Here is a 25,482-nt window from a genome sequence, read left to right on the forward strand (position 1 = left end):
AAGTACTGATCCACTGATCTCCGACGTCCTGCCAATGACGAGCGACGCTATTCGCGGGAAAGCATTGTCGGTTTCGTTTGGTGGCGGGGTTTGGGCGCTTTGGTGACTTCGAGTTAGCAGAATGTCTGGCGACGTTGTTGGAGACTTTCTCGACTCAGGTGATCGAGATGATTCTTCGAAAGATCACAAAGAAGTGTTTCTTGACGAACTAGGAGTCTTTGGAGTGGAGGAAATCTCTCCGAGTTGTATATCGAAAAGTGAGTGCATGGCATCGTGGTCCTTATTCAGTCATCCCCCCCGCAGACTGTTGAATACGTTTTGTGTATATTATGCACTTTGTTTATTTCATACATTTCGCCTTCGCAGTGAGCGAGTTCTGCTTAGTTTATCAAGCCGCCCCGGAGACAATCGCGTCGTCATGGATTGCTTTCAGCATTAAAAAAGGCATCCACGTCGGTGACATTACTGTGCCCCTGCTGGAGCAAATGGAACAGGAGGTAGACAAATTTTAGTTACTATTTGGCACCTTTTCTACTTCGGTAGTTAAACAGCGTTGGCCGTTTTGTACGATTCAACATTTTCTTTGCACTGCATATTAGGTTTTGGCCAAGGACAGCTCGAAGTCTTCTGCTAAGACACCTGTTTCGAAAAAGACTGCACCAAGAATATTTTCTGCGAACTCAAGCAAGTATGTGCCTTGATAATTGTAACTAGGCATGCCTTTGAAACCGGTGAAACATTTCAGTACAATGAAACTATCCAGTATATACTAACCGTAGCGATTGAGTGTGTAAATAGTATGGTATCCAGTCGCTCATGTGCACTTCGGAGTGACAAGCGAACGTACCACACGAGAGCTTGCGGGAAACTACCCATTGTTCGCAACCTGGCTGTTGCAGCTGATAGGGAAATGTTGTGGTTGTGTTGGAATATGTGTAATTAATTCTGGCCCTGTGGCCATTTCCGTCAGCTAGATATTTCGATGGTGGTCAAAAGGGCGAAATAAATGCATGAGTGTGCGTATAAAAGAGTGCATACTACCCGAATAATGTTCCCTGATCCATAGTCCAACTCCAGCCTAGCTGTTTCTAGCTGCATTGCCATTCTCAGTCCCCTCTACATGCAAAGAAGCTGGTATGGTCACAACAGCACATACAGGACCGGAAGGAATTAAGAACAATTTCTCTCATAAGCTTTGGGGTTATGTTCGCAGCATGATATTCTGTATTTCCTCTGTAAATTCCCCAGAGAATAACTCCCTAGGAATATTGCACATCATTTTAAAATTCCCATGAAATAACTGTGCGAGCATTTGCAAGAGATCATCTGTTAGTAGACATCCACTTCACTTGAATTTTGGTGCATGATCAGAATGTTACATTGGGCACATTAGTGAGACGGCAACAGGTGACTCTGTAAACGTTTACAATTAAACAAATTAGGCAGGCTTGCTGTACGATCACAAGGATAGAATTATTCATCTGCATGTGGCTCGTAAATCTATTCAAATAACGTGTGCGGCAGGGAATGTATCAAAGAAGCTCCTTGAATGCAAAGGCACATCCCTCAGAAGCACAATCATTACTACCCAATGCATCTGCATAATGTTTGTGCAAAGACAGTTGGGTGGACTAATATGGTTTTTCTAATAAATGGTATTGCCAACATGATGCGCTCACTTGGATTTCTTGTTTTTGCTGTTACAGGCTCAATTGAACCAAATAATTTTGTTCAACAGGCCAAGCATCACTAGTACTAACTGGAGGACCTCATCTATGGGATATATAAGCTTGGCGATAGTCACTGTTTTGTGGGTGCAGAATTAGCGTGTAGATATTGCACGGCCTCTTTTACTTCATGGTGTTGCTGTAACATAGTGTGTTGCGAGTGTTGATCATTTCACTTTGCTACTGTGCTAATTGTCTCCACTTTAGTCACCAGTTATAAAAAAATATTTTGCTTCACCTTTGCAGAAGATGTAAATAAGGTTTTAAAATATTTGTCGCATGTTTGTGTGTAGCATATTTGCCGACAGGATTCCCGTGTGAAAAAACTGACTGAGTGATATTCTGTAGATGTCCATTCTGAGGCAATGGAGATATCCACTTTGCATAGAATGGATGAAATGTGGGTATATGCAGAGATATCTCCTATACACTAAATATTTCGGGAGGTACATTCTGTAAATATCTCCTGGATGTAAAGTGGTTGTGTGCTTCATAACACGTCTATGAGAGAGAGACAAATGCATGGATGTTGGTCCCTTGTTTCTTGGAGAAGCGGGCAGTCCTATCCAATAGGTAATGATTATTATTATTATCTGAACTACCTTCAGAAGATTTACTTCTGAAGAACACCATAAAAAAACAGCGCAATCCTATTAAAGCTGTCTTGAAATAAAATGCCTTTAAACAATGGTGTAAATGCACCTTAGAACCGTAAGGAAACGGGAGATCTTTTTGTTCTTAAATGCATGCATTCACACACTTCTTATTTCTTGCTGTGAGCTATTTGCTTCTCAAGCTTGCGATTCTCAGACTTTAGTGGAGGACCATAACTGTGTCCTTCTCACTCTTTTTCATCCATAGCTATGATGCTGGGGACGATATTTTGGAGAGCTATGGTGCCAAGAAAGAGGTTCGTGAGTAGCTCCGCCTGACTTGTGTAATAAGTTGTGCAACAATACGCACAAATTTGAATGGGCCCACGTGCACTTCTTTACAGGGCTTGAAGAAACAGCAAACTACTCCCGAACTTCCAGCTAGCAAGCGCTTTGTGTCATCGAAGGGAAGTCCCTCGGTCGTCTTCTCGCCATCATCATTCTCCCCCAAATGGTGACCTACTTATTATGCTGTTAAACGTGCTAACTACTTGAGAAATTTAGAAAATTGGATTTAAAGAAATAAAGCTGTTTGCTTGGTTGCACATGTCATGTTATGTGCATGCCACTTATGTTCCTAGGAAAAGATTATGGGGCATTTAAGGTGATAAACCGGAAAAATTGAAGCTGGCCTCTATCGGATGATTACAAGATTCTAAGGATAAAAAGGCCATTTTACTGAAAGTAGAGCTTTTATACGCTAGAAACAGGCAAAAATTGAAGCTGATATCGCATCCACCATAATTTCTCAAGCAAACTGCAATGATGTCAATGCCAATTTTTGGTTGTGGATCTCTGATGCTAGGCTGCACCATCATTTACTGTGAAATGTTGATCATGGAGTCCTTTTCATTATTGACATTATAAACCTGATTCAACTAGTGAGAAAAAAAAAATTCCATCTTTAAATCTTATTTTCAGCAACAAATGCAACTTTGGCTGGTGAACAGAGATCAACATAGGCACAAAGAGCCATAGTATCAATTTTTACTGAGCTCGAATATTAGATGAAGTTGTCCTCTCAGTGCATGCTGTCTCATTACAACTTTACATGACTCTGACAGGATTTGGTTGAGTTTACAAAACAGTTTGCATGCAAGAATGACCATGAAAATTTGTCTCATGAATAGCTGACACTGCATGTGTCAGTCATAAGTTTCTGTAATACAAAGGCAAGTGAAGAAGAATGATGAGAAGGCTTCATCAAACCTGATTCTCTTCTATATATAAAAAAGCCATCATTCACTGAGACCAAGGAAATTAGAATGGAATATAACTTCCTTTCCTGGTGGTTTCATAGGATGGGGAATTAATTGCACAGTCATTTAGGCAGCAGATAATTTCATAGAAAGAAAAGACAACCATGCCGGTGGTGGTGTCTATGAAACTTCTCTCAAATTATTTTCTGTCAACGATTATTTGCTCAAAATAACTTCTTACCCTAATCAATGCCACTATGAAAAAATAATGTTCCCCTTTGCCTTCCTTGGTTTTAATGACTATTGACTTCACTATGTAATATCCTAAGGAGCGAGCCACTGCGGCAGCTCAGTGGTTTGGTGCTCGGCTGCTGACCCGAAAGACGCAGGTTCGACCCCAGCCGCGGCGGTCACATTTCAATGGAGGCGAAATGCTAGAGGCCTGTATAATCTGCGATGACCGTGCATATTAAAAAACCCCAGGTGGTTGAAATTATCCAGAGCCCTCCACTACTGTGTCCCTCATAGCCTGAGTCTCTTTGGGATGTTGAACCCTGATAAAACCAAAACCAGCATCCTAAGAAGGTCCTTAGGATAGAAACGTAGCTCCTTGCCTGATTCTGATAAAAGCACTTGCATCGCTCCAGGAAATATGCAGACTCCATGCCAAAGTTTGATTCCTTTTCTTTTTTTTTTCCCTACAGCATAAACCAGTCTGCAAAATACTCCTCACGTTCTACTTCTGGTGACGTCATTGCGCACTTGAGAAACCAGGAGAACCCAGTCTGGACGTGCAGCAGTGATCTTGACTTGCGAGTTGGTCTGGCCCACACTGGTTCTGTCTGCAAGCCTGACGTTATGTACATGTTTGAAAAGCTCCAGGTCAAAGCTGGTTGCCTGCTTGATTCAGCCACAGATCTGGCTGAATACTACCAGAAAGAGGAGATGGACGAAAACGAAGCTTTTGTTAACATTTCTGAGCTGATTTTGGTAAGTCCATCTAGCCATGCCAGTAAATTGCTGTAATGTTGCGAGCTGAAATGGCAACTCCAAAAGATTTTTGCACATTTTCAGTTAATGGTCAAATCATATTTGTTGGACCTCCTTCTTTGAGTTGCGATCGATAAATGTTCTTTCTATTCTGGAAGCCCATTTGGGGCTTAATAAAAAAGCCCAAAGCTGTTTCAAGTAGAAATAGCCCACTGATGGGCTGCTTTGGGCCTTCTATTTTCTCATTATTTTATTAGTAAAACACTTGTAGAAGAAAAGCAGGAACCCAAAACCAAAACAGGCTTTTGATCAACACATGACATCACGAATGACTAGCAAATGATATTACAGATAGTGTCAAGAAAGCTACTGTGTGAACATTGAAGGCCTTAACTGGTGACTGTAAGTGATAAATACATTCATTAGATCTGTGAAATAGCCAAACACAAGCTTGAAATTTTTTTACTCATCAAACAGAGCAAATACCAGTGGGTGGGTAGCCCACAATGCCACAAATACAAGGTTGCCCATGCGAATCGCCCCACATAATGGGGAATTTAAAATTAAATTTTATATGCTTCCAGGCTTCAAAATTTTATACAGAAGGCCAGAAGACTGTGGAGAACTTAAGTAAAAGTTTTCGTAAAATGTGTGGACCTTGGAAAAAACCTGCAGTTGCCCTTTAACCCCTTATAAAATGCTAGCTGTATGCATGTCTCACTTGCATACATATGGTAGAATTACACTAAGATTGACATCACATTCAACTTGTTTCACCGGTAAGTTTTGTAGAAAAAAAAAAAAGACTTCTTAAGAAGACCTGAAATGTGGTATGGTATATGTGTCTTAGTCCTTTCTGCACATCAAAAAAGTTGTATTAGCATTGAAAATTGCTTCAGTAAGTATATTGAAGCAGTTGTCTAAAGGAAAGGGCTCAAAAGCTCAATAATTTTTCAAATTTATTTTTCCTTCCAAACTTGGCTGTGTTGAACTGTACACCCGCGTTTCTAAAAACACCAACACCAAGCAGGCCTAATAGCGAAAGATAAAAACATGCTGAACGGTTTGTTTGATAGTCTGTTAGTATTCAGCACACAAAAATATGGTACCCAGGCGCACTATTTTCCATTTGTTGGCACTTGAAGCAAGTGGGATCACATGCATCCCGCTGTCCTAAAAAGGGTTAAGTGATTTCTTTCTTTTCACATCATTGACACTCAAACCATAAGGCTGCTAACTTAAAATCTTTGTGCAATTGACTCTCGTTGATTTGAATTCGTTTGATTTGAATGACAAGTTTATCCAAACTAGCACTTCAAACCAGTCAACATCAAATGTTTTTGAAAGGCTGGCTTTAATTTCAACTAGGTATAATTTGAACAAATTTCATTTCTTGTTAAAGTTATCGAAAGTTGACTACATTTTATAGCAATTATCCCTTGATATGATGGTCTGCCCCAGGGCCCTTTGTTTCCAGCTATTGCTATTGTTTTCTTTCAAAATTTGGGGAATAAAAATAGGGCTGTATTTTTTAGTTGAATATCGGGTACAAATTAGGCTCTCCTAAAAACCCTTTTGTAATCTGTTTTTCTGGATTATTTTTGCCTGTGGGAATTAATAACCAGATTGTTTATTATAGGGCAGGATATAAAATTCTTTATTCATTGTTGGTTACGCTCATTAAAAATGCTATTAATCTCAGATCACACATTAGAGATATTTGTCAAAGTGCACTGCCTCCTTTCTTTTCGTTGATTGGAGTCATTTTGTCATAGAATTATTCTTTATCTGTGCTATGGTACATATTCTCACCTTTGCCTTTGCTTTGAAAAAATATTCTAACACCACAGCTGCTACGCAAAAAACAGCAATAAATTGGGGCATTGTTAGTTGGGTAGAACTTGGTACAAACGTAATGGTGTCAGAAAGATGATGGATTAGTACCTGTGTGTTATGTTTTTCATTCTAACCAGTATATGTACCTTTCAAATTTATGCTGAAGTGAAACCGTGTTGTTGATGACACATCTCGAATGAATCAAATACATATGCTAGCCTTTGCATGATACTTTGTGCTGTTTACACTGCTAAGCTACATTTTCATGAAGGTGGCTATACATAGGTCGTCCTTAACGCAGTCTTTTACAAAATCTGCTTAGAGAGCAAATATCAGGGGAAGGTAGGTTTTGCCCGATAGCACAGGACCCTATGTATGCCCAACTGGCAAGATTCTGTGTCTGCTAAGCTACTGCCCACCTGACTCTCTGTCGCCCTCTGCTATGTTTGCCTTCTCTTGGAATCTGCTCCGTTACCCCAAAGGACCGTCGGCCATTTCTTCTCTCATGTTCATCTCTTCTTGTTTTCAGCTAGGATATCATTAATCCACATTTTTTTCCTAACCCATTCTGCTCTCTTCCTCTCTCCTAATTTTTCCCCTATCATTTTCTTTTTATAGCTCGCTGAGCTACACTCAATTTAATTTGGAGCCTTTTTTGTCAACCACCAATTTAATAAAGAGGGTCGAATTTAAACAGACTAGCAAATTGTATGTATCAACAAATTTCTGAACACATTGAGTTGATGCTCTTTCTTTACAAAAAGAAAAGCATGCAGTCATCTCGCAATCTGACGCTTGTTCCTGCATGTTTCAGGAGGATAGCTTTGTCACTGGACGGGTCCTCTGTGACAGCTGTGGGAAGATGAATGCGAGCTCACTGATCCTTGAAGGTAGCGAGAGCAGTGGTGGCCAATCGGTCAAGCTGGACGTCTCCAAGCTCAAGCAGTACTCTCTGTTCCCTGGCCAGGTAATGCGGAGATCTTGTGTTGTGCTGAAAAACTGCGGTCTTGTAAACAGGTGGCAGTTTAAGAGGACACTGAGTACTGTGTACAATTTTTGTTCTTGGTAAAAATTCATTCTTTGGCTCTTTGTGACTATGTTGGATGTTCATTCAGCAGTAATAGAAGCATTTACTGCCGAGAAAGTTGGACTGAAAAATGGAGCTTTATTTTTTTTCTTGCCACTAGATTCAAACTTATTACGTCAATAATGAAAATGACTCTGGGATCACTATCTGGAGTAGTGGAATTTTGGGTGAATGGCTAACTTCGAATATCTGTAGCCAAACTAAATACTATTGACGTCTTTGCAGTTTCCTTGTGGAAATGGCTGTCGGTAATAATACTGTTATTTCGTTTTTTGCCCTTTTCTGGCTCATAAACCTCCAGTAGTCTTTTTGTCATTAGACTATGGTAATCTAATGGTGCAGGCCAACTTGCAGATTGCCCTCAATGATCCTTTAAGACACAACCTGACAGTGCAGGTGCTTTTTAGTGTAGGGTAAAAAAATTCACTTGCAAGGACATGACTGTGAATTTGATGCTGGGCATCTTAGACCTAGGAATTTAGCTGGGGCAGACATTTTTATTTAAGAAGAAATTCTCGTGAAGAGAGATTGAACAGTATTGATTTCTTGTGATCTTTGCAAAGGAAAAACAAATGGAAGATGCTTAGATATTGCATTGCTAGAGCTAAAGGTTTGTGCATGCAGTGTAATGTAGCATAATGACACTGACGTTATGCAAAGAACTTAAGAGATGCTCTTGTTGGCACAGTCCCATCAGAGTTATATTACTGCAGGACGCTGGTATCGTTGGGTGATACTTGTGGGATTGTTCCTGGAATCTTGGGCGCAGTTATTTTTGTTTTGCAGTGTGGGCCAGACATTTCCTTAATGCGGGGTCATTTAGTTTAATTAAATTTACTTCTAGAAGTCTGCAGAGCAATATTTCATGCTTGAAGGCTACATATGTTTTTATTCTGCTTCATTTGTTTATTTGTCTTTGTGTTAATATATGGCTGCGCATTATTTCTGCATTTATGTTAATATATGGCTGCGCATTATTTCTGCAGGTCATTGTTGGCAAGGGGACAAATCCAACCCAGGAAACAGTTGTTTTGAAGGAACTCCTTGATGTAAGCTTCTTCAGAATTACAAAAAGTGTGGCATTATTTTATGCAGCTGACTAATGACTCATTGTTTTTTTGGGGGAGGTTTGTGTGTTTTGTTCTGATGTTATTCATACGTTTATCTCTTCCGAAGGGAAAAATGTTGCCGTTCCCGAGCCAGTCACCCAACCTAAAAGGTACGCATCTCTCCTATTTAGTCTCGTGATCATCAGAATTCCTTCCATGGTAAACGGGACTCGAAATAATCTGTACTGGAAGGGAATTTGTGGTTTCTCGATGGGCAGAGGTCACTAGCTACTGTAGGTTCAAGCTTCTTGCGGGCTGAAGGCCCCGACCAGCTGTGGCATTCAAAATTTGTTTCAATTTTATGCAACTCGAATAAACTAGGGCCTTTTTGATGCTTTTGACATTGATGGGGCCAAAGCGTCACTTCGAATAAACAGGATGTTCAAATTTAATGGGCCAGTGTTAACGAAGTTTCACTGTAATAGTCATCAGTGTAGAATGTATATAAAAGAAGCCAATAGTCGCTGAAACCAGTGGAAGCATAAGGGAATATTTTTGTATGTGTTGGTGTTAATTAGAGGGAGAAAATTATTGCATGATCATTTTATACAGGACATAATTTTTCAGAAGTTCTGTGTGACATTTATGGCATAACAGGATGTTTTAACTCCTTTGTCTACTGTAAAGACCTGTACTCTTGTAAAATACACTAATCCTTTTCTACTGTAAAAAATTATAGCCTTAAAATGCGGCGACATCTGTGCTAGATAATGCTTAGGTGCAATTTATTGCAAAGGAAGCTTTTGATCTGTTGAATGAAGCTTGAATTTTTATATTTATTTCAGAGCCTCTTCATCTGGTAGTTGCTGCAGGGCCATACACTACGTCTGACACGCTAAGCTTTGAGCCATTGGCTGATTTCACAGCCTACATCATGAAACATCAACCTCACGTTTGCATTATGGTACGCAAAGTTTGGAATGAACCACTGTTTGTGCCAAATAGTAGTACTAAATAGTGAAACTTGTTCACATAAATGCTAAATGGTTAACATTGTAAAAAATAGTTGCATATAGCCCATATTCTGCAAAACAGTGTTAAACAGGGAGAGTTATGTGCTATCACAACAAATGAAATGTGAACAGGATATAGGTCCTGGTAGCGCGAGCACAAGGATACAAAAGTATTAGCTGCCGGAGAAGAAATACAGACAGGCTGCGTTAACGCTTCACGAAGTGGTCTTCGCGTCATTGAAGTGAAAATAAAGTGCACTAGCATTCAGAGTCCCTGATCTAAAATCGTATCGTTTTGCTGTTTTGTTTCAGTTGTCTTGTTCACGCTTCATTTGTTGCTGATAGTACATCCACCTTCAAAATTTATGGAATACAAATTTGGTGAAGAAATTCAGCTCCTTTTGATTAAGAATGCATTGCCTGAGGTTTAATTGTGCAGTGTGTGTAACTTGCATTCGTAGAATTATTTGGCATATGTTAATTACAAGCTGTGTGCAAGCATAGTGATGATACTAGTAATTTTCTTCTCTAACATTGCGTTCCAGAAACTTGACTATGGGGACTATGGGTGTACAAGTTGCAAAAATTGTATTTAAAAAACGCTCTGAAGGGGAAAGTTTTTGGTTAGCACTTAATTAAAAAAAGAGAACGTAGGGTATGCATTTTTTGTTTTAATTAATGCTTGGTTTTGTTTTATTTTCAATTTGATCCACACAGGTGATGGGTAAACATTGCACATAAGCAACTAAAGGTGTTGTGCACCAAACGAAGGGTGAACACTTACGTTCTGTCGTAATATATATTTTTTATTTTTGTTGTTCCTGTGTGTTCATGGCAGAGCGCTGAGTTTTTTATGTTTATGGATGAGAACTTTCAAAGAGCTTTGTGGCGTTCGTCTTGGCCTTGCTTTCTCTTGACTTTTTTTTTTTATCAAGGTACGAAGGCTGGAGTGTTTTTCCAAACTTTTTGGCCATTAGGGACTCGCCAGTGTTTAAAAAGTGCTGAGCCCTGGCATCTTTGGCGCCAGGCACATGTAGATTATGCATGGCTCTTAAGAAATCAATCAAATCATTGTTGGTGTTCGACCAGTACTTATCCCGCAGCATTAAAATAATCACTTGTACTGAAATGCAGAAACAGACTGCAATGTCAGCTGCAAGGATCCGTGAGCGCTTTGCCTGCATTTTGCTTTATGGGGTGCTGGGTCAGCGTGGGCTTATAGAAGGGAATGGGAAAGTGCATTAATTGCTACAGTGCATTAAAGGGACACTGCTGACAAATTGAAGTAGGCCTGCATCGATAATTACTATGCTCCAATGACAGAGGCAACTTTCACTGAAAACGGAGTTCTGATAAGCTAAAAAAGGTGCAAAAATTGAAACACCAGTATTGCTGCCGCCAGCCATTTTGTGCAGGCAAACTGCAATGGCGTCAAAAGCAATTTGTGGATGCCAATCTCTGAGGCTGGCATATGCTGCCGTTCACTCCGAAATGGCAATTACATAGTCGTTTTTCAGTCTTGATGCCATGAATTTGGAACAACAGGGGGGAATTCTGTTTTAAGTGCAATTTTCTTAGCAATAAATGCATCTTTTGCTGCCCAAACAAACATCAACATAGCCACAAAGAGCCGGACAATTTATTTTTACTAAAAAAAAAATTGGGTTCTCAGTGTCCCCCGAAATAGCAAGATAGTTCACACAAGTAATTTGGTACTGAAAGGCATTCCAACATGCTTTTTGACAGCCTTCATTGCTGTGCTAGTTATTTTTTCAATTGCTGTAAGCTGCAGAGCGCATCTGCTAAGTTGTAGCAGATGTCATCAGCTTCTTGTAATTATTCTGTTACATTCTTTATTTCCTGTAACTACTAAACTATTGCATAGTTGAATCTTCAGATTCTTTATATTAACTTTCAGATGGGACCATTTGTGGACTGCCGTCATGAACTGATTCAGGTTGGTATACTTGCCCATGATGGGCTGTCCTCGACTTTCTCCTTTCTATTATTTTACATTACCAGCCATTATGCAAGCACAACCTGTGTGTTGATATGTACCTGAACAGCTTCTAGATTCCTCTTGCATATTATACTCATATACTGCACAGGAGTTCTTAAACTGGGTTCTGGGGAACCTTTGGGTTCCTTGGAATGCTTTTTGTGTTCCCTAAGCACCTAAATCCATGCATGCCTCAGCCCCTACCTTTCCTTTACCCACTTTGTTTTGGGACTAATCATACTGTAATTGCCAAGAGCAGATTGGTTCTGTGTAAAACTTCCGATTTGAATGCAGTAATGATGTCGTTAGTCAAGAATTCAACATAAATCATATAATTCAATTGATCTGTAAAATAAGGTGGACTGAATTGGATTAATGGATAAACCACCTGCCTGTATGGCTGTGAGATATTTAACCATTTGATTAAACTGTTCCAATTAACTGAGAAATTTTTTAAACTGGGCTTTGTTATATATGGTGGTTTAAGCTTAGCTTGGCAGTTGGTTGAGTTAGAGACATGCTTATTAGTGAATTTCTGTTTTAGTGTTTTACTGTGCCATTTTAAAACCATTGCTTTTCATCTTTTTCCCATCTTGTTCATTTCAGAAAGGGAACCTTCCTGATACATATGAAACAATATTCCAAAACCAAATTGATGCCCTAGCTAATGCATTACAAAAGTAAGTAACTTTGTTTGTGCGCTTGGAGCATTTTAAGCATGAAATGTTCTTAGCTCCTATTCGCTGCAAACTCAGGCGAACGTTATCCAGAAACTGGGCAGCAGAGTGCTCAGCAAGAAAAGCAGTAGCCAAATATGGTGGCGCATAAGGCACCAAAAGCGGTGAGGAAAGCTGAGCATGTTGTCCAGCTAAGGGAAAGCGGCTAATGGTGGTATCTCTTCAAGTCGTGAAAGCAGCCAGTGAGAAGTGGGGGGCTACCATCGTTAATGATCAATCTTAAAATATGCTATGCCATTCCTGCAAAGCATTTCGTGGTTCATGTAAGCTTGATGACGATATAGACTACAAATTTTTGTCTACACGTAAGCAGGATAGTCCACAGTATTAGCTTTCGGTGTGTCCTTCTCTTTTTATGCTATTGTGTAAAGGTTCCATGTCCAAGAAAACCTGGCATTGGTGACGTGAGCAAAAATCCTCTTTGCTTGACATAGCATCGTGACGACGACATGTGGCAGTCATCGGAAAAGCCCCGCGATTTGATGTACACTGCTGTCTCAACAGATGGCATGCGAGCAGTATAAAGTCTTCGTTTGATCTAGATGTGGAACCTGCAAAGTGTGGTTACTGTGTCATTGTGAATAAAGAAGAGTTTCCGTGTCTATGTGTCTGTGAGCAGTGTCTATGCATGCAGTGTTAATGTTATTCCATCATGCCATTGACGGCGGAGCTTAAGTGCCACCAATTTTTTGTGTTTTTGCAGATGTGTATTTTTTATGTTCACGTACTGAACAGCTGTGTTGCAATCAAGCAATTATGCTACAAAGAACCTGTCTAATTCCTCTTTGTCGTTGCATGAAAGGGGATGGAAAAAGAGAGAGAAAGTATGGGGAAGGCTGCTGGAAACCATAGAACCATAGATTTTCTTAAAGAGTGTTCTGTTATTTACTTTTGAATTTTTGTTTACAGAGCAAGAACACAGGTTGTTCTGGTGCCTTCAAACCAAGATGTGCACCATGACTATGTTTACCCGACTCCGCCATTCAGGCTCGGAAAAAAATATGAGGTATGCACACAAGTTCTGCTAGCATATTCATTGCGTGTTCATGTCTCCTGCATAAAAATGGAGATACTAATTGGAGGCGCTAATGGAAAAGCACTTTTCCAGTTCAGTTGCATTTCTAGCGGGAGTGGCTGGAAGCAGTGTTTCTCTTTCCACCTCCAGCTGGAAGTGTAAATTTTCCTGTTGAAGGCATGAAACCTTCCTGCTGGACATGATTCCCGGCTCCATAACCCAGCCGGAAATACTAGTAGTATTTTTCAGCTGGAAGCAGAAGACATTCAAGCTGGGATTTAATGGTTTCCCAATGGAAGGGAATGATTTCCAGTTCCATAATGCAGCTGGAAATTGAAACTTTTTTCATTTGTCTTGTCATATTAAGCACTGTGCAGCACTGAATATGCCATGTTACGCAGGCAATTTAAATTCGACAGTCAAGTTGAGGGCTTTCTAGATTCTAAACAGATATCAAACTATTTACTTATGCAGCTGCTAGACGGCAAACAGTCAGCCTGCAAATGTAACCTACCAAGTTTAAAACAAAATGCTTGTTTTTAAAAATCTCAGTTGCTTCAACGACAACTCTATTGTTTTGACTAGCATTAGTGCATTATTCATCGAGCACTGCCAGGGGTTTGTGTATGTCTGGCAGCATTAAAATTCTGCATGCTGAAGCGGTTTTGTTGCCAGGCCTTTTTTTAATTTCTACAGAATGGGCATATTTCTCAGTTCATTAATTTTTCAGCCATTACCTACTGCTATATCTTTTTTCATCAGTATGTACCGTATTTACACACTTATAATTCGACTCGAATGTAACTCGACCCCCCCACATCACATTTCTGGAAAAAACAAAACAACTTTGATGTCGTTTACACATGGTCATTCATAGCAGAACGCAATAGCACTATCCTGTGGTCTCCGCTTATTGCCAGCCGCTATCGGCTGCCGTGCGCGGGCGCGCCCATGGGCACATTCTAAAACGAAAATGTATTAGTCACTGGACTACTCGTCCTCGCTTGCGCCATAGTCCTCACTAGCGCTGCCGTCGTGATCGCTGCTGCGGTCCCTCAGCTCGTCGTTCTAACATCGTCGTGCAGCGAAATCCCGCACTTCGCAAACAGCCACATCGCGTGGAATAGCTGAAAATTTTGCCCAGCTGCAGCTGCCACACCTGTATCACCCGTTGGGAACGTCGAACTTGCGGCCCGGCGTGCAGTTGTTCGTTTCTTCGGCGTAAAGAACGACAGCAATCCTGCATGTAGCCATGAACAAGCACTTGTCGCTTACCGGACCTGGAGCACAAATGATGCACATTAAAAACTTGTGAAACGTAGCCGGCAGTAGTCAAATGCATCAGAGCCAAAAAGAAACTACGCGTGAGCGGCGTCGGCTCTTCCGTCAGCTATCGACACTCCCTGGCACGCTGCAGTTACGAGTGGGGGTGCTGCCACGATTGAAACAGCGGCCCTTCCATCAACTATTGACGCTCCCTAAGCACTGAGTGCGTGGCTGAAAGTAAAAAAAAAAGCTTGGACGGCACCAATTAAGAGTAGACTGCGAATGCATTATAGGGCCGCCGTCGCTTATCAGTACCCGCAATCTGCGGCCATGCCACGTGTGGAGAGTGGGCTGGTGCCGTGGTTTGCAGCTTATCGACAGCCACCATTGGCCGCCGCGCGCGGGGTGGGAATGGTGGTTTTGCTCGCTGACATAGCAGCTGCTAAAGGCCAGCACCAAGAGCGATGCGACGGAGCCGTGCAGCAAAAAATTGGCGGTGGTTTAGCTCTGGTTAAACCTAGAGTGACGCGATAGCTACAGCTGGCCGAGTGGAACTTGGTCACATGACCAACCACGTGATCAGCCATGGCGCTGCGCCGCTGGCAGCTGCTCCGCACCACGTGACAGCGTGGCGGCGCAGCCACAGTATGGCGGGGCCGCCATGCTGAAGGCTCGAAATGCTACTGTAATGTAGCTATCACTACAAAATGCAACCACGCTGTAGCATACTTGATATCTTGTTTGTCTTGCCTTTATTTATGGTGCGATGCTTTGGTTTCAATTTTAAGTTGACCCCCCACTTCGGATTTTCAAATTTTGAAAAATAGGTTGACTTACAATCGTGTAAACACGATAGCTACTACGACACCATGTTCTGAGAGTGCAGGCTGCCACCACTCAAAGGCTGTGCACCTCAAAATAGAGTTTTGAACTATGCCATTGACTCGATAGAAACATGATTCACATATGGATTGTTCACATATAATGCGACTGATTAATGGCTACACATCTATATAACACGACTAATCTGCTGTGCCTAATGCCATATAGCACAAAGCTTTGTTATTCTGTATTTAATATGCTTACTCTCTGCAGTGAGGCTTTTGCTGAAACTCTGGAAAGATGACCCTGTTGCATTTCTTCATGCTGTTTCTTCTTCCTCATTGCCGTTATTACTTTTTTCAGAACATAACTTGTGCTCCAGACCCTTGCCTTCTTGACATTGGTGGCTACATTGTCGGCGCTACCAGCGTAGATGTCCTCATGCACCTGGGCAGAGAAGAGATATCTTTGTAAGTTGTGCCATATAGTTAAGGCTTACTATACACAGTTATACTATGTATACATAGTTGGTACTGGAAGGAATATTACTTATACTCGTCACGGTGGCTCAGTGGTGAGAGCGTTCGGCTGCTGAGCAAGGATGCAGGATCAAAGTCTGGCCGCAGTGGCTATGTTTCGATATGGTGAAACGCTTAAGACGCATGTGTGTCAGGGCAAGGGCACGTTAACCTTTAAAATTAAGTTTGCGATATATATTGTTTGCACACTGTGTACTCATTACTACTTGGAGCTTGCATGCAAAGTTTGATGTCAAAGTTTGATTTTCTCAGCAGCCATTGCTTTCTGAACAAAATGTTTGGCATCACTGTGAGGAAGGTGTGTGAAGAAAATAGGGGCACGAATGTACGGTTGCCAGCCAGTGTTCTACAGCTCCTTGGTTTTCATTTTCTGACAATTTTTGCAAGTAAAATAAAAAGACATTTGTTGGATGAGAAATTGTCTATTGTCCCTGGCCCGTCAAATTAGTTCAAGGCCTTTGAGTTGGTTATTTACTAGGGGCGTGTGAATATTCGATAATTTCTGACGTTTGGTCGAATAGTAAAGTATTTGGTATTCAAATTGATGAATCTTCGGCATTTGAAGTCTCAAAGTATTTGACTCGAGCGAATAACGTTTGTGGAACACTTGTTTTGAGTGTTTTCGGTTCGGTGTAATTCCTCAGAGATGCTATTGTGGCATGCAAACAGCCAAAGCCCTGACTCCATGGACACCTGCCATGCATATGCACCACGTGCCTGCGCATCCGTACGTATGCCGGGGTCGGTCTGCACATGCGCATGGCAGCAGATGCGAGCAGGCTTCAGTGCAGCGCCCACATCTGCACCTGCCAGGTGTCTGCGCTCGTGTTACCCACATCAAGTGGAAGACGCGTGGCTCCCTCATCTTCCACGGGACGAGTCTGAGTTGACTGTAGCTGCTGCAACAGTCAACAGTCAGTTGCTGCAGCTGCCCTTTTCTGCGTGAAATTTGCTAATCAAGCGAGATGGTATGAGCACCAAAGGGGAACTAGCATGAGACACATGGAGATGGGCATTGGGCGCACGGTACGCCTAACGTTGTCCATGGAGTCACTGCTAAAACGCAACAGCTGCGCAACGGCGCAGTTGCAGTCAAGAGCAGCAGTTGGAGGTCCCGTAATAGGTCTCACATCCCACAAAGACACTGCACGTTGGTCAACTCCCTCAATTTCCGATGGCCATTTTGCAGAAAGTTAGCACAGCTTCACTGTACTCTCTCTTTTCATTTAATGGCCCTGTGTGTTAGAAAAAAACTTGATTTTAAAAATTCTTATTGTGCCGTTCAATCTTTCTTGTGTGGCAGAAGTATTTGAACCTATATTTACACAACTCGGAGCAGCTGCACAAAATGGACACAATACCCATTTTTTTGAATTTGGAACATACCAGTTTCTCACATTTTATCAGCATTGAGAAATTTTTGGTGCTACTAGTATTAGCTTTTGAATGTGGGTGCATTGTTAACCTAATATGGAGGTAATAATTCTTTACTTAGATTCCTTCATAATTTGGGCATTGAAGCATTAAAAGAAACCTAGGAACTTGAAATTATTCCAGAGCGCTGTACTACACTGCCTGTTTCTCTCTTCCTTTTTCCACTCCCTTCATCCTTTCCCTCATGGTCTTTTTCAGGTGTCTACTGAGACAGTTACTGCACCTTCCCTTTCCTCATAACCAGTTAATATTATTATTATGTTGAAATTATACTTTGTGTTAGGTTTTAACTAGGGGACCCCTTTCTTCTTTCACTCCCTGCTTTATCCCTTCCCTTACAGCACAGTTCAGGTGTCCCCCCATATGTGAGACAGATACTGGGCCATTTCTTTTCCTCAAAAAACCAATTTACCAATTTTTGGCTTTCTACTGGGAGCTGAGTAGCAGTTTCCAAGAGTTGTTGCAACTGACAAGTTGCAGGTTTGGACTGTTTTTCAGGTGCTCTAAGTGGATACTCGAGAAAAAGCCTCCCCTTAATTCAGATTCCGCATTCATATTGAACAAATCTTCAGTCTGCTTTGAATTCGAATCATCGATGGTCGACTATACTAGTAATGGCTGTGTTTACTTTCTCGGATGAAATGTCTGTGCTGCAACCATTAATGACGAGAGTTTGGAATAGTAATTATTCTTGCACTTCCTTCGCATGAGATATGTATGTTTGAAATCCTGTTCATGTTACGGTGTTCACTTTTCAGCTCTCCAAAGTTGACTGACCGGCTGTCTCGTCTCGCAAAGCACGTCCTAACCCATCACAGGTGAGAAAGCTTTAATGATTTGGAATGAGGAGTTGGCGAACTAAACCAGTCAGATGATTAATTTTATGATTATGAGTTGGGCGTCTGTTTGCTGTGTGCTTTATAGCCTCATTTATTCATGGGTGAATACATGCATTGTTTAGTCTAACTAGACATGACTAGAAGCTGTGGATTATATTTCTTTTTAGGATAGCTGTTTAATTTTGTTGAGGCAGTAGTTCTCGTGTGGCTGTCTACAAAAGGATAGGATTTGCTGACCGCTACTCTTTGAAAATTTAGAATGTCGAATTGCATATTCTCTTATTTGATCATTCAAATGAACCAAACAGTGTACATGTCAAAATCAATTGATTGTGTGCTCAACTTTTTGAATATTTACAGATTACATGCATGAAGTTTGAATAAGGCCCACTGTATTTTTCTTCTATAACTGTCCCAAACAGGCTGACACTGATGCCGCGTACCATCTTGCTGCGATCAATATGTGCAGGATGAAGGGTTCAGTGCCACGATGCAGTCCATCTTTGTGGCAGCGTTCATATATAATGCTCATACATGGCCTATAAGACTGGATAGTGCGGCAGGGCTCAGGCAAGTTTAGCAAACCCTGTCTCGATGTCCGATCTCGGAGGCCATGGCTCATACGTAGCTGTCACCCGCCGCGTGTCTTCGATTGTGGTTCTAATTCATTCTCTTTTGTCATCAATAGCCAAAGGTAAATTTCCTGTACGTATAACTTGAGGGCCATGGCATTGATATACTGACTTCGTGTTGCGACCCCTTAGTGGAGATTAGTGTTGTGTCTTTTAACAGCTTTAGCGTTAACTCCATTAGTTATAGGCCCGTCTAATGTGCGATGTCAGTGCACGTTAAAGAACCCCAGCAGGTCAAAATTTCCAGAGCCCTCAACTGAGGCGTCCCTCATAGCCTGGGTCGCTTTGGGACTTTAAACCTCCATAAACCATAAACCAGTTACAGCCCCATACCCCAGCGCCACCGCTGGTGCTTCAGTGTTTTGCATCATTGCTCATTTGTACGAATATTCACACAAGTGGCAAATATTAGCGCAAATATCTGATTCGTATTCTTCTATTCATATTCAATCCGGTTTGGAAAAAGCACTATTCGCACACCCCTACAAATGAATGGTATGAATTGTACATGAGTTCGTGAAGCCAGGTTTAGTAAGTTTGAGGTCTAGCCATTTACATACTAATACAGTTTGACACAGTAAATGTGTCCAGTCACTTTTGCATAGGACACGAAAAGTCTTTCAAGTTTGCACAGCATTCATTTCCGAAGCTTGGATGCATGGTGTGCTATAACTGTGGATTGGCTCAGTGATTATCAATTGTTAAAAAAACTCGCAGCACATTTACCAGGCAGTAATGCGAGTGTCCAGCTCTAGATTGTGCAGGGGAAGGCAGGAATTTTAAAAAATGGGGTTTAGTTTGAGAAAGGTTTTGTTTTGGGACATGGCGATGGTTCGTCTGGGCGGGTGGCTCTTGCGAGTGTGGGGAAGAGAATCTGTTTGTCTGTGGATAACCACCATAAAACCAGCATAAGAGCTAATAACAGCTAATGGTGTAAAAAGAAAGAAAGAAACAACACGAAGTTTTAAGACTGCGGCTGGAAATGCCTCAAAACCAACTGGAACTTTCATGTTCTCAGTCTGTTTTATATCTCCAGTTCCAGTTGCTTCTTGAATTGTGGGTGACATTATTCAGCATGCATAGTAACGAGAACGTTCCCCTAAGTTCGAGTCACTTGTTTCTCACACAGCTTTTACCCGCTGTACCCTCCATCCGAGGACATCAATGCCGACCTGTCTCACCTCGATGACAGCGGCCGTCTGACCATGACTCCACACCTTCTCGTGCTACCTTCCGACCTCCGGGGCTTTGTCAAGGTAAGTATGAAAAGTAGAGCCCTCGATGCAATCTTCATAAAAACTGTGAAGCTGCTACTTACTGTGCGTCATGTGTGTCAGGCTGCTAGCATCGAGATTGTATGCTGCAGAGAAAGCTGCCCGCCTTGGCGATCCCAAGCCTTGGAAGTTATCAACTGATAATGTTGTCAACTAACACAACTGACAAGGATTGTAAATACTCTCAAACTCCATACCTCTGTCACATTTCTTTTTTTACTCTCTCTGACATCCATCCGCTGCTCCAAAAGCTGTAACTATGAAAATTCCACTAAGCAGAGAAAACATATTTCTGCCTGTTGATATTGTATTGTATACAGTAAAATGTCCTTAAGTACCTTGTGGGACCATGAAAAAAAGTGGCAGTACACCCTAACCGAAAACAGCTGAAATAAATCCACTGACCTGGCAAAGGATGATACATGAGGTATTCCGTGGAGGAAGGAGCACACAAAGCTTTTATTCGTGTAAGACTACAGAAATCCGTTCAATAAGTCAACTGTTGAGGTGGCCTCACAGCTACTAGTGCACCCTCAAAAGCACTTAAACTAAGTCCAAACTGCTTTGTAAGGCTCCATATCTGGGCACACAGGCAAAGCACGTTTAGCTTGCACGCAGTTTCGCCAACAGTTGGGCCTAGGCTGTCTATTGCTTCCTTGCTGGAATCGCTTGCACTGGATGATGTTTTGCCATTGATAGAGGCAAGAATGTTACTATACGACCAAGCAGGAGAAGTCTCAATTGCACTGTCTATGTCTTCAAACTTGCAAAAGGGGAGTTTCCACAGTGCCTTCCCGCTGCAAAACTCCTGTGAAGAGCCCTTCACAGGCGGCGTTGTTGGCAGTGGTCAATACTTGGAGCTTCGCTTTGATGCTAAAATGCGTTGGGTAGTGATGCCACTTGGCAAGCACCCGATGCATGATACCATCAATAATGCAACAATGCAGTGAAGTGGGCCCAAATCACAGCTATGTAATGACATTGGTCAGCCAGCAATGTAGCTGTGGCGGCTACGGCTCATGGAGGAAAATGAAAGCTTGCTGGGGCCAGCTTAAATTGGAGGGCAACCAGGGCAAATGTGTTCCAGATAGGCCCAAATCACATGACAATAAATGACGGCCATGGCGATGGGCACGTGCTTGCAGCTCAGATCGTGACTCGGGCACCGGTGACGGAGAAGCGGGTGCTGTCTCCGAGCGTGTCAGCAGCTGCAGGGGCACTCATCGCATGTGCGCTGTACAAGTATCAACGAGCCGCCGTGATATAGAAGTTAGGAGTAGCATTGAAGTTACTTTGCAGTTGCGCAGCATAGTTCATGCCTGCTTTACAAGATACCCCTTCAGCCTCGTATTCAATGATAGGTATGTGCTAACCGAGACGTTCGTGATATGCCACTAAGCCAGGCACCAAATGTATCTGGTTCAATGGAAGCCGAGTTGGGGATTTCATGCAACTGTGTCCTAAGAGGAAGAGCCGTTTAAGCGAGTAAGCCATAATGACGTTTCATTGTACATTGTGCTGCCTTCATTATGGTCACAGTGACAGCAATCAACATTTGCTCAATTCAAGCTTTCAAGCTTTTGAAACCTGTTAGCCGATTATTGCAGGAATTGATCCAGTCTTTTGTAGCAACATACCTCCTATGTGGTCCTTTTTTTCGGCACTTAAAGAAAGCCTGTGAAATATGAAAAAAAAAAAAAACTACATGACAGAGCTCATACGCTACTATATTCCAGTGCTCCCAACCGTGTTTTGAATGAACGAAACATGCGTGTTGAGCGTGCCCAAGTGAGCAGTTGCCGCTCAGTTCGATAGGCTGCAAAATGATAATAATAGTAATAATACTAATAATAATAATAATAAAAAGGATGCTACTTTGAAATTTGCGAATTCACTGCTTTCCCTTCCTTTTTTGTTTTGTCTATGCAATGGCCCGATAGAAGCTCCATCTGAGTTGGCAGTCAGTGGCCTGCTTCTCTCTTATTGCAGATCACAGCGCGAGGTTTCCATGTTCAGGAACAATGTGCTGACGCACTTTCAAGACTATGCTAGGAGTGGCATCGGCCACTCACTTCGAGGAGGTTAAAGGGACACTGAGGAGAAATTGAAGTTGGCTTGTATCGATAGAATACCAGCTCCCAATCACAAAAACGCCACTCTTACTGAAAACAAAGCTCTTGTAAGGTAGAAAATAGCAAGAACCAAAATACAGGTATCGCCGCCACAGGCCAATCTCGCAAGTACAAGCGTGGTGACACCATAGGACAAGAGGCTCCACCTTGGAGGAATTTTCCTTCCTACATGGATGCATGAATCTCTGAGGCTGACAAAGGACGGTTGCGCGGTTCAATATTGAAGTAAGTTTTGTTTTAAAACCGATAGTGCACTTTTGTCACACAAGGAAGGCAGACAAAAGACAACCTGAATATTGGAAGCAAAGAAAACCGATGCTTGGCGGCGCCATAGGCGGCCAGGAGAGTTTCGGTTTGTTATGGCGCTTCGCGTCTATGAGCTTAGCGTGCCCCGTGGTTTTGTTTTTGACGCGCCTCGATTTACAAGCGCCGAACAGCAGAGGAACTCCAAGTGCCGCTTCAAGTGCTAGTTAACCTTTGGAGGAGCCTGTTAAGCCTTGTCAGATGATCGCCACGGTCGATGAAAAACTATGATGGCACGACGGTCGGTGATAGTACAAGGCAGCACTTGTGTATTGGCACGCTCGCCCGGCGAAACATTCCCGGCTGTGCCAGTCAACTTCAAACTAACGGAAATCGTTTATTAGGGACGGGAGACAAGGTAGAAGGCAGTTCAGAAAAATTGCTGATGGCCTAGCTCTGTTAGGCCAGGATATACCTAGCGAAAGCGTAGAGATTTCTGCATCCGAAGAGTGCATTCATTAGATGCGCCTTCATTGGTGGTTGCAACTTGAGCCGTCGTGGCGGAATGGTAGCGTCTCCGCCTCAAACGCCAAAGGCCCTGGTTCGATTCTGAACCTTGGCACAGGATTTCTTTTTTTATTAGTGAGTGGGTTGGGGGTTTCAGTGGCTCCCATAGATGCCGCCACCGAATACGTTGGTTAGCGATTAAGCGCAGGCTCTGTTAAGGCGCGTTTATGCTCCGGCGTAACGCGCACGCGCTGCACGGCAACGTCATGTCGGCCAAATTGACCGCCGACGCGTTCGGCGGCTTCGGCGCACTCTGACCCCACTGGCGGGGAGACTTAGAGCATGTCTCTATTTCGCGCAGAGTGCACCAGCCGCCGCTGGCCCGGCCAGACTGATTCGGCTCCGCGGCGAGGTGCGCGTTGTGTTGTAATTCAATAGCTGCGGCAGTTGGGCGGAGCTGTTCTTTTCGAGCTCGGCTAATTTAATCCATTCATAGTACATATCTAAAGGTACATGCAAGTGGGCGAGGGAGCCCGATCCAGTGGACCCGTTGGACCTAGCGGAAACCGTTGAAGCGTCGTGCGCCGGCTTTAGTTTCAAGCCGCCAACTTTAAACGAGACCGCTCTTGAGCACCCATCCGTTTTTTGTGGCAAGAAAATAAATAAATAACTTGGCCCTTGCAACCGTGGGAGACCTCGACGCCGCCTGCTGCGCCGTGCAACCGCGTCGTTCAAGGAATCACAATCCGTTGGCTCCAAAGCCCCGGCCAGCCTCCGATGGGCGCAAGGCGCCGACCTTGTCCTGGCCCCTCGCGACTCCCCGCACTGGGGTTATGATATTTAGTTTGCAACGGCTGCTCATTGAGGAAGGCGGAACGACCCACCGGCGCCTAACCTAATCCTACTCTCTCAAAAGCATCGCACGCTCTGTGGGGCTGAGGTTGCTGAAATGCAGGCTGGAGTTTTTGCGAGAACTACGTCGTCGGGTTTGGGAACGGGATCCATCGTAACGCTGGCAAGACGCCGGTGCAAACGTAAATGAAGCAACGGTAGCGACCCCCGATAGATGCCTTCAACGTGAGGCGGCGGTAGCTTTCATTTCGGCAGCTGCTAGACCGCACCGCTAGCTGCCAGAAATCACGGAGTTCTCGTTTACGTCATGTTTCACGTCACTCCGTCCTGTGACATCATAAGAGTTCTCCGTGACGTCATAAGATTTCTTGAGTTTGAATCGGAGCGGCGGGAAAAACTTTTTAAACTTCGAATCCAAATTTCTTTGAAATAAATGCATCTTTCGCTCCCGGACAAGCGGCAACAAAGCCATAAAATGCCGAACTATCAGATTTTGCTAATAAAAAAAATTTGATAAGGTTCTCCTCAGTGTCCCTTTAACACGCACGCTTCGTTCACTCACGACGTGCTTGGCAGCACTAAAATATGGTAGTGCGAGTGTGCAATCACTTTTTTTTCATATTTTGCTGGCTTTTTTTAATGCTGGAAAAATGACCACGCAGAAGATACATCGCTACAAAAAATATATCAGTTGTTTCGCAACACCTTTACAACATAACGAAATGCACGTGGTCCTAAAGTGAATATTAAAATCTGTGCATAATTAATTTAGGCTAATTAATTAGGCTTTTAAAAAATAATCTGAGCAACGGCACACGACGGGAAACAATATGCCGTTGGTTTCACCCAGCTACAATGTGCCACTTTTTTTCCCTTCATTCAAGTTACTTGAAACGCTCTGTCTATATAAGTACCTAGTGTCTGTGGAGATTAATTTGGTATTCCATCTTTTCACCATTTATATTTGTGCGGTGAACACTTGCTAGCCTGGCGGCATTGCTTACCTTGAAGCTTTTCTTTTTTTATGACCGTTTGAATATAAGAAAAGCAATGAAAGACCCAATTTGGCAGAGCATGAAGCCAATCACGTGTGACCTTCCTCTCATTCTTTCAGGACGTGGAAGGCTGCATCTGCGTTAACCCCGAGCACCTGACAAAAGGTGTTGTAGGTGGTTGCTTTGCCCGTATCCTGGTGCAACCAGTTGACCAAGAGGCATACACGGGAAGCATGGCAGCAAAGACGACGGTGGAAGTGGTTCGGATATGAAGCTCCTATTGGTTTATTCCCCTCTCAAAACATGTTTTACAAACGATTTTGAAAAAAAAAAACTGCTTTTGCACATAGTTTGTGTATTTTGGTACAGAACACGTGGTCACATCACTAGATCAGCAGCAGCTTTAAGAAGCATGCAATCAGTGGGACAGAAATAAGCAAAGAGAAGGGAATAAGTTTTTTTGTGCTGTTTGCAATAGGTGATTCTTGTAGACTTCCTCTGTCTTGCATTTTACTGGATTAGGTTACATTAATAAAGTAAGATTGTTAATTCCACTCGCAATCATATTTTCTTGCTTTCTCTATTACCACACATACTGCTCGAAACCTCGTCTCAGTCTGCTGAAATCGCCACTTCGTCTGC

The 25,482-nt window shown here is 42.6% G+C and overlaps 2 protein-coding genes across 3 annotated transcripts in view; one reads left to right on the forward strand and one right to left on the reverse strand.

The window, feature by feature from the left end:
* Position 1: 1 nt before the first annotated feature.
* On the forward strand, positions 2–25,395 carry PolA2 (DNA polymerase alpha subunit B). Its single transcript, XM_077662155.1, has 17 exons — positions 2–257; positions 367–497; positions 600–688; positions 2,589–2,637; positions 2,725–2,834; positions 4,284–4,569; positions 7,220–7,372; positions 8,479–8,541; positions 8,669–8,711; positions 9,387–9,505; positions 11,473–11,511; positions 12,160–12,233; positions 13,200–13,296; positions 15,757–15,863; positions 18,125–18,184; positions 19,967–20,093; positions 24,960–25,395. Exons 1-17 carry the CDS (start codon positions 122–124, stop codon positions 25,110–25,112), a joined length of 1,836 nt encoding a protein of 611 aa, XP_077518281.1. The 5' UTR covers positions 2–121; the 3' UTR covers positions 25,113–25,395.
* Positions 15,702–25,482, reverse strand: part of LOC144128620 (hexosaminidase D-like) — a 34,748-nt gene continuing 24,967 nt past the window's right edge. Inside the window, exon 13 of one of the 2 annotated variants that reach the window (XM_077662158.1) lies at positions 15,702–15,840. In XM_077662158.1, coding sequence (XP_077518284.1) covers positions 15,801–15,840 — 40 coding nt within the window. In that variant the 3' untranslated portion in view covers positions 15,702–15,800. The remainder of the gene's footprint in view (positions 15,841–25,482) is intronic. The other variant, XM_077662159.1, reaches the window with a different exon arrangement.

Source organism: Amblyomma americanum, chromosome 4 (genome assembly GCF_052857255.1).
Source record: "Amblyomma americanum isolate KBUSLIRL-KWMA chromosome 4, ASM5285725v1, whole genome shotgun sequence".
Classification (NCBI taxonomy): Eukaryota; Metazoa; Arthropoda; class Arachnida; order Ixodida; family Ixodidae; genus Amblyomma; species Amblyomma americanum.

What these genes read in the sequence shown, in the direction of transcription:
- PolA2 (XM_077662155.1), top strand. Translation starts at nt 122, where the DNA reads ATGTCTGGCGACGTTGTTGGAGACTTTCTCGACTCAGGTGATCGAGAT. An exon ending in TTTTGAAGGAACTCCTTGAT is followed by an intron (nt 8,542 to 8,668) that starts GTAAGCTTCTTC and finishes TCTCTTCCGAAG; the next exon opens with GGAAAAATGTTGCCGTTCCC. An exon ending in GGCAGAGAAGAGATATCTTT is followed by an intron (nt 15,864 to 18,124) that starts GTAAGTTGTGCC and finishes TTCACTTTTCAG; the next exon opens with CTCTCCAAAGTTGACTGACC.